Below are 9,966 nucleotides of genomic sequence, written 5' to 3'. Positions count from 1 at the left end.
ATTCATTCCTACGAAAACAACAGTTTTTTAGCATCCAACAAGTTTTCCTGAACCGAATGCTTCTTGATTGAAATATTTCTTTCCCATGAAAGTGTCAACATTTCGAAAAAAGAAATCACACTTCTAGTTACCGGTGAAGATGTATTTTGACTTGTCGTAGTGTCGTGATAAAAAGAGTGTTGGAAGATATTTTCTATTATGACAGAATGCTGCAGTATTTCTCCAAGGACCAATTTATTCACACTCTTTTAAATTTAAAGTCGCCATCAAAAATGAGATCATTCAAATCGGATATACCTACTCGTATGAAAATTTTAAAACTTCCACTTTAAACAGCAACTGTAAATTTAATGGAGTGTGAAAAAATAATGCTAAGAAGCCACATGGACTCATTTAAAATCGCCAAGAATATTGCAAAAAAATAAATTGCTTTGAAGAAAACATTTATTAAAATCGAATTAGAAAAACCATTCTTGCTAAAAAAGGACATTTCAAATTGAGAAAGACAGTATATTTTGAATTAAGCCGTATCTGGCCCACCTATACCAAATTCAGAATCCAAATTGCTTCTCGCTAGCCTAAAGTGTTAAAAAGAAGACTATCCAAAAGGCTGCAAAATCAATATTTCATCAATATAGTCAATTTTTCAATACCTATAAAAAAAAAGCTGTTTTGTTTTTTTTATTTTAAAATAAATTAAATTTTATTTTCTTCACATTTAACATCTAAATACATTTTGATGGTACTCCCCTTCACAAGAATTAGTTCTTCAAGACATCTTCCATCCTTAATTGCAGTCTCATCTACATCCTTCATTTTTAAATCACAATTAGCAGTTTGATTTAAATGTTTACCATGCTTGGCTATCACATTCTTAAGGCACTCATCTTCCGTTGAATAATAAATAACAACACAATCACTTGGATAATAGTTTTTCTTCTTTTTCAAATTACAAATCTGATGGATTAGTGCTTTCATTGTTCCTTCTTCATAGAAAAATAATGGCTTGTTCATTTTTATGACTACAAGAAAATCTCCACTAGAATGAATTACATAGTTGGTATTGATTTTCTTTGTAATTTCATAAGAGATTTCAAGGTTTTCCAATTTAATCCCTTCCTCAGAATCTCCTTTCATCAGTTCATTCAATTTTTCTTCGTTCATTTCGTTCAAGATAGTTTGTTTCTTCTTTGAAAATGCACTTTCTTTCAGATCAACTTTTAAAGTAGCTTCAAACTGCCGATAATCATCTGAAACTTCTATAGCTCGTGTATTTAGTAACTTCTTAAATGATTCTTTAACATAAACAATTCCTTGCCGAAAGCCTTCACTGTGATGAATAACAATAACTTCTTTGATCTGATATCCAAAAGGAATCATATATTGCCCCCTAAGAAGCTGTACGATTTTTACTATATTTTGCATTCGCTCAATATTTAGCTCTAAATCTGGTTTCATAAGACGTTCATCAGGCGTTAAAATCTGAGCTCCATGCAACGATTCTGGTCGACGATAAAAAACCATCCATTTTCTATGAATTTGGAAAATAAACTCTGTCAAGAATGGAGCAAATGGAGCTAAAACTAGACTTATTCTATAAATCACATTAAACAACATTGTCGTACTTCGATCTATTGACAAAGTATTTGAATAAGTTTCTTTATCTCCTCGAAATGGTTCTGGACAACGTAATGGAATGTACCATTCTTCCAATGTTTTAATTAACTCTATCACCTTCGGCAGGATGGTATTGATTCGATATGAATTCATTTCTTCGATGTATGTTTTTAAAAGAGAATCTGTTAAAGATAGAATCCATTGATCAACAGGATCTCGTTCACTATAAGTCCAGTCTGTAATGTAACCGTAGTTGATCCAATCAGGAGATCCCATTTGACTCATACATTTATAGAAAATTCTATAAAGTGGTTGAATGATTGTCTCTGTCATCTGAGCAACTCCTTCCTCTTCAACGATGAAATTCGAATCCGAGTGACTTAGTAGATAAAGTCTCAAGGCATCAGCTCCATATTTATCATACAATCTCATCGGATCATTATGATTGTGTTTACGTCTGTTCACCTTTGATCCATTTGGTTCTAAAGTCATTCCATGAGCTAATACATTCCGAAATGGTAGAGGCTCTGACAAAGCAGTTGCCATTAACAACATTGTATAGAACCATCCTTTTATATGGTCGATGCTTTCCGCAACCAAGTCGGCTTGCTCCGACCGTTTCCAAATAAATGGCAATACGCTTGACTCAAACCAACCATCAAAGACATCAGCAATTCTACGAAGAGCAGGGTTTCCAGGAGTTTTCGATGGAATTCGAATTAAATCGATAGATTCTCTATGTAAGTCCTTTATAGCTCTCTTTCCTGATAGTGTCTTAAGTTCTACGAGACTTCCAATACAAACAATTTCATCACCTGATGCTGATGTCCATATGGGAAGTGGAGTACCCCAATTTCGATTTTGACTGACAGGCCAATCTTCAGGGTGTTCCCTAAGCCAGTTTATTAGATCCTCTTTTGAGGACTCTGGGAACCAATTGACCAACGAGATGTTTTTTACCAACTCTTCAGCTAAACCTTCAACTCGAACAAACCAAGAATCAACTCGTTTGTCGATGAGTGGAGTTCCTGTCTGAACGCAATGCGGTTTCTTATATTTGACTTCTCGAGTATTGAGAATATGTGGATTACTTAGAGGAATCATTTCAAATGATTTACCTTCCACTTCCTCAAGGACAGTATATTCGGATGAATTTTTAAAAACAAAATCAAGAGAATTCTTGGAAACAATGCAAATTTGTTCCTTGACCTTGACTTTAACATAGGAATCATTTGGATTCACAGAGAAATGCGAATTGAAGTTTAAAGTCAAGGGATTGCTACTCCAGATTAGGAGTTTGTGACTAGAACCAACCATGCCCAAGGTGATTGTATAACCAATTTCAGAAGTTTCTTTTATGTTCTGATAAGCTTCAAATTGGGACAAATGGGTATGGCAACCAGTTGAGTAAGGAAGAGTTTTTGAGTCTTCGTAGACAAGACCTTTATCATAGAGCTTTTTAAATACTTTCCAGACACCTTCCATGTATCTAGTGTCTGAAGTTTTGTATTGTTTTGTGGAATCAAAGCAGTGTCCAAGTCTTTCAAAGATTGAATTCCACTTGGCAGTGTGTTCCTCTGCCAACACTTTACATTGATCATTATAAAGTTTAATATCAACTTTTTGTGAATCCCAAGGAAGTGTAATTCCTAGATTCTTGTCCACTTCATATTGAATGGATAAACCATGATCATTCCAACGGAAGGAGTTTTCTACTCGTAGATTCTTTTGATAATTATAACGTTTGATAACGTCTTTTATCAAACTATTCAAAATATGTCCAGAATGAGGATGTCCACTGGGACAAAGTGGAATACTGTGATACGAGAACTTGCCGTCATTTTGTTCTCGACGGGTTTTCTTTAAATTTTCAAATATTTTCTCTTTTTTCCAGAATTTTGTGATTTTTTCTTCTTCCACTTTGTGATTGTAAACTTCGGGAATAGTTATATCATGATGAAATCTGGTCATAGCCAAACAAATTTGAACTTTAAATAAAATATGTGTAGTCTTTCTCGATGAAGAAAAGTATTAACTATGAAATTGATAATTGCGGGTTACCTGATTTATATAGATTAAAAAAATGATTCATTTGTGATTGCATTTCATTGTGAAGTGGAATAACATAAATGCCTTTGGGGAATTTGTTTTTGTTTATTATTTTTTGACGTTTTTGCATTTTGTGATGAAATTCAACAAGTAGCCATCTGGCGGATAATAGAATTGTAATTGATAGAAAAGTGTTGCCAATGTTGTTTTTGGGTTAGGATTTTTGACTGGTGGATAAAAGCGAAACTATTTTAAAAAATCATGAAATTTTTTTTTTTGTCTACTTTGGCAGTTTTTAAACACGCTGTTGGTAGCTGCGTTTTTTTTGGGATTATTTAACTACTGCTTTGAACTACTTTTTTCAATAGAGTAAATGTAGTTCAAAGTAGTTTTAAGTACTAAGCAGTATATAAATGTTCCCAAAGGAACGCAGTTTATAATAAAATCATATTGTTGAAGTTATTAGGTAAAACTTTACTCTTTGAAATGTGTCCAATTGACATTAACATATATTAACCCAGCTGCACAAAGCCAAAACTACGAATCTGCAAAATTATAGTTTTGAGTAAAACGGCTTCAAAGTTTGAATTGAATGTGAAATCCGCTAAATATCTATAAATAAAAACAATTATACAGACTTAAGAATAAAAACAAATATAGAATTACGTATACGACCGAGTGATCTCATTTAATTCTAAATTTGAAAGTTTTTATCGATTTAAAAAAAATTGAATTAATAAACGGCTCTCAGATGGTAGTTAATAGGTTTGTTTGTTGTGAAATCTAGGGCACACTGGGTCGCTCCGATTTCGTCGTCAAAAGTTTTTTGTAGCTCCTTTTTCAACCAGAGTTATTTCCTCTGTGTTCGATGTTCGCTCTGAACGCACCCTGAACAACTCTGGGTATTTTGTCAGATCCAGCTGTTGTCATTTTAGAAAAAAACAATTGATTTGTGGATACAAGATTTGTGTGGTAAATATGAGATTTTTCACAAAATTCATGAAACATGAAACTAAATAAAGTAAAAAATGTCAAAACAGAAATCAGCTGATGAAACTTAAGCTCTGAGGTGTTCGATGTAAAATGAAAACTCGAGAAACTCATATTTTTTGACAGTTGATTGACATGACTCAGAGTGCCCTGGAGCGGGGAACAACGAACAGACCTAATCTAGGTCTAGGTTTTTTTTTTAGACAAAACTAAAAATACTCTTTTTGTGTATTGCTTTAAAAATTTAATAAGTGAAAATATTTGATCAAAATCTTTGCAGTCGATTTCAAGAATATTGCAATGATTGCAATATTTCAAAAATGTTTAAAAAAAAGATATTATAAAAAAAAAACAAAATTGATTGAGGAAACTTTAAATGACTTTATTTTTCGTAAAATTCTATTTGTGGTCTCTTTACACGAAATAATCAATTCATTCCCAATTCATTCCTATCAGCAAAAAAAAATTTTTTTGTGTGATTAACTTGAGGGTACCTAAATTAAAATTTTTTAGGAAAATAAATAACGGTACTTATCAATTTTTTGAAAATAAATTCATAATTTTTTTTAAAGTTTTTTTTTTAAGAATGGGTGTATTTTTTATGACGATATTTTGTTTTTCATTCCCGTTTAAAAATTTTGTTGAAAATACCCGGCAAATAATTTCGTCAAATTTTCCTCCTTCCGCTAAGCCCTTTACAAAAGGATCAAAGGGCATAATTTTTTTTACATTAAAAACAATATGTTGTATATAAAAATTATGTTCTACAAACTTGTAGCTGATTAAAAAAAATGTTCGTGTAATTTCCAATTAAAAAAAACAACTGAGAAAATTATTTATAAAAAAAGGACGCATACGCCCGAGTATCCCCATTGCTTCGTTATTTGTAGTTCAAAGACTTCAACTGAATGTAACTAACCTAATCAAATTTTGTTTATAAATTGAAGAATGAAATCGTTGAGGAAACAGATAAATAGAAAGTAGTTATATGTACTTGTGAGATTAGTACCTATTCCGATTAATGTAGAATTTATTTTAAATCAGGTGTAAGGTCAATGTTTCCTGTAATTAATATAACGAATGTGTTATTTGGACTTAACAAATTAAAAGTGTATACTTTTAAACGAATTTCGTGTCCAATCCCGATGCTTATGACATTTTTTTACATTACATTACAATACATTAATGTAAAGACATTATAAGTACACATTATATCGATCTGCATTAGAAAAAAAGCCAACTTATAACTCTTGAATTAAATTCCCCCATCTCTTATCTTATCTAATATAATGACTGCTATTACTTCCCAAAACCATAAACTTTAACCAAAAAACTAGAGACCACCCCAGTTATGTGAAGTATCTTCTATTAAACATAATTCCCTAGGCGCTGCTATATAGCAAATAGGAAACCCATTAAATCACTTGCCACTTCCCTATATGGTCGATTAAGATATCGACTATATTTACATCTCTATTGGACTTTCTTTCACACTCCAATATTATTCTTCTTTAGAGAGAATTCAACAAATCACAAAGATTCATGGAAGCTGAATTTTTTCCCGCACTAATATTCTTTCAGATAACAAAGAGAAAAAAAATTCAGCCCGAATATCCGGTAACCTATGTGTGTACATGGACGAACATGGACATTAAACCATTGTATAGACTTTTATGCCATTTAAGTCTATTAAAATAGACACTTATCGTTTTTGCTACATGTCTGATATTTTTAAGGTATCTTGTAAATGGACTTAGGGTATATTTTAAGAGCTTCCTAAACTAATTTAATTGGAGCCTCTCGCATTGCTTCCAGCATTCTAAAAAATGGGGTCAGTACTCTGTGTCATAATGGTGAAGAAGGGTTCAATTTTTTAAATTGAATTTCAATTGAGCCTCATTTGACTATCAATGAATGAAGAAATTTAAATTTTTGAGGTTTTTAAACTATAAAATTCTTAAGATAAAAATATTCCAATTTAATAAAACGATAGTTGAAGAATTTGCATTCATAAAATCGGTTCCTTTGCTTCACTAAAATACTAAATTATGAGTTATTAGCAAATGGTGACTTCATTTGAGTATATAGTGACGCGACAGAGCGATGGACATCAGTAGATACTCTCAGTGTGTCATATTGATTTCTGGGAATTATAGATTCGAGCGACAGTTCAAAGGTTGAACTAATAAAACAGTCAGACTTTTTTTGAATTCATAGTTTCAAATATTTTTTATAATTCATTTTAATGGGTTCTGAAAATTAAAATAGACAGTTTTGACAGATGAACGCGAGTTAAGATTGTTTGAAAGCTTAAATTAAAATTTATCGTGATTTGCAAAAAATGACAAAAGTTAGCGTTTTTTTAATTTAAAGACAAATGAGACACATTTTAGATTTTTTTTATAAATTGAAATCTATAAGATGCTTTTTTTGATCAAAATATAAATTTCAATTTAACTTTGTCTGGAATTTAAATTCAGCCTTAGTCCAAAAAGATTTATACACATTTTAAAGGAGATTCGACTGGTAATCTAGTGGTAGTGTGGATATAGTAGGTTCTTGGTTTTTAAATTTTTTGAACTTCACAGTTGTATTGTAATTAAATAATTAGCAATTTAGTTATGTTAATAAATAAATCAAACATTTTTCAAAACCTCTTATACGATTTTCAAAAAAGTTCATAGTTTCTCTGTAGGCACCTACTCTCCGCTTTGATTTGGTACCACTTTTTTTTGTACTTTCTAAGGTAAGGACAAAAATGCCTTCATTCCCAGAGAGTCTCAGAGAGAAATACACAATTAGTTAACGCTTCTCATCGAGTTATGAATTGCGACATAATAGAGTCACTCGGGCGTATGCGTAAAATTTTTTTAAAATCATTTCTTAATAATTTAGTGCTCAAAAAGTGTGGAACAGGCCTCATATATACGCTTTTCAAACGTACAGAAAATGTATAGTTTTTTTAATGGAACAAATCAATTATTTAAATCATGAATCCGAGACTAAATTCATGATTAAAACCCAGCCCTTTATTAACCTTGCAATTTTGTATCTGTCATTTTTATCACATTTGACTTTGACGGATTCGGACATTTTTGCCTACTCTCAAATTCGCTTGTCAAACCTTGCAACGTGAAACTAAAATTATAACGATGTTTTTCGCCTTCAAGTGATTTTTGTAAAGATTTTTTAATCGCTAGATGCGTAAAATACTACTAGGCTAAAAATTCAATAAGTGAAATATTTTTTCGAGTTCGAAAATTTTAATTTTATGTTTCCCGTCTTTAATTAGTTTCTTTTTTCTATACACGTACTATGTTCGAAAAGTGTTAAAGGTCAAGGATTCATCGTATAATAGCCAATATTGTTATTTATTAGATCTTATCTACTAATCTAAAACACTTTCAATAAAAACAGAAATCTATTACATAAAATCATATCAATTCTGTTATTCTAATTTACTGGCGCCCGGCCGACCGATCAGTTTCAAATCATAACAAAATGCTATTAAAATACAAACGATAAGAATTTTAATCAGAAGTCAGAAGAGAGATGCAATGTCAGTGTTCAATATAATATGTGCTCATATAATACATTGTATAAATCACTCTCTGTAAAAAAAAAACAATCGAAATAGAAATGCTTATGGACTCCCACAACAATATAATCTAGTGTTTTGTTGTAAACATTTTTATGACTGACACACATTTGAAATAATTATCATTAATTTTTATAATTTTCATTTAGACAAACAATAATACCCCTTTCGTGGTTGGTTGCATCTTCGAATTCATATGCGACATGTAGCTTTCTTTGGCTAGTATAATTATTTCAAGAATTTGAACACACATAAATATTTTGAGTGTTTAGGTTTCGATGAAAACAAACAAAATTATATTTTTTCGGGACTTGTTTGCATTCACTGAAGTGCGAACAAAATTTTTACGACCTGCGGCTATATGCACCAATGACCCTGGATCATATTCAAGCAAAGCTAATTAAGTTAAATTTAAAATTTGGGCCTTTTTTTCTTCTTTATGTTTTTGAACTAAATATTGGCCAGACAGAGAGTTAAACCAGACATTGGATGACGATGTAAGTAAATATTTAAATGAGTGCGTGGTGGATGGTGGTGCTATATAACGCGCCGTTCGCCGCCGTTTGCCACTCACCATTTATTCCTTATTGAGAACACGTTCAATTCGAATTGACATGAGAGCGTTAATTGATCGGCAGCCCAGCGATGCTTAATAAATTTATTGATGGTGCAAGAATGCAAGTTCAAGTGGACTCGGTCGCCAACCAGCAATAATGGCGACCGACCAACGACGGCGCTTCAGCTTGATTTGCTGATTTATGACCCAGTTAAACAAATAATATTATGTAATATCAATTTAATTTATTTTTCCGATTTTTATCGATTGCAATCTCAAGAGAAGAGATTTCATAAGGAAAAAATTGCATTAGTATATCCAAAACAGATTACGATGTGTATAATTGAATTGAAAACATTTTAAATAAAACAAAACCAGGGAATGACTCACAGGTGATGTGTTAGCCGTTGTAACAGTCGACTGTTACAACGTACAGTGACTCAAAACACGTGACGAGTTTCGAAATTCAACGATCGCAAAGAAATATTGTCATATTTCTGGTTCACAATCGTTAAATTTTGAAAATATTCATCGTTTCACTATGACTTACAAGCAACATTTTAGAAGTAAGGTTTGGAAAATCTGTCAAAGAGAAGTAATATTTGTCCACATTTTACAGGTTACTGAACACGTCTATGAATGTCAAAGGTCAATCTCGAGTGTCGAGTGCAACTTTTCAGTAGGTATTTTTGTCAAAATGTTTCCATTGTTGTATCGTTTTTTTTTTTTTTTTCTAAAATACTGACAAGCTGCCATAAAAGAATGAACCTGCTTCTGTGATATTATAATAAAAAGAGCATTTGACGGATGAGTGACAAATTGAATGCAAAGTTGTCAATCGTACGACGGTTTTCACTCCGCCGATTAATTTTGACAGCTACATATGTGAGTCAGAAGATTTTAAACGAGTTTAAAATTTTCTGTCTCTTTTGGCTATCTCTTTCTCACCAGCAAATGCAACACAGAAATGTCAAAATATATCGGTGGAGTGAGGCCAGTGTGAACACCGCCTATGAATTCGATTCTACTCACGAGTAAACTACCGCCTCCAATGGAACAGGGCTATTAGAAGAATAGGCCAGTTCATTTATCTGAATGCGATTTACTACTTTTGATATCAAAATACTTCACTGAGAAAATTCTCTAATATTTCTTT

The 9,966-nt window shown here is 31.8% G+C and overlaps 1 protein-coding gene across 1 annotated transcript in view; it reads right to left on the bottom strand.

Annotated features, from left to right (window-relative positions):
- Positions 1-696: 696 nt before the first annotated feature.
- LOC129912750 (isoleucine--tRNA ligase, cytoplasmic-like) overlaps positions 697-9,966 on the bottom strand; it is a 28,108-nt gene continuing 18,838 nt past the window's right edge. The window contains exon 2 of the mRNA XM_055991144.1: positions 697-3,477. Coding sequence (XP_055847119.1) covers positions 697-3,477 — 2,781 coding nt within the window. The remainder of the gene's footprint in view (positions 3,478-9,966) is intronic.

The sequence above is a fragment of the Episyrphus balteatus genome, chromosome 2 (assembly GCF_945859705.1).
Source record: "Episyrphus balteatus chromosome 2, idEpiBalt1.1, whole genome shotgun sequence".
Lineage (NCBI taxonomy): Eukaryota > Metazoa > Arthropoda > Insecta > Diptera > Syrphidae > Episyrphus > Episyrphus balteatus.
The sequence above is the reverse complement of the archived record's forward strand: the minus strand, read 5'-3'. Positions and strand labels throughout refer to the sequence as shown.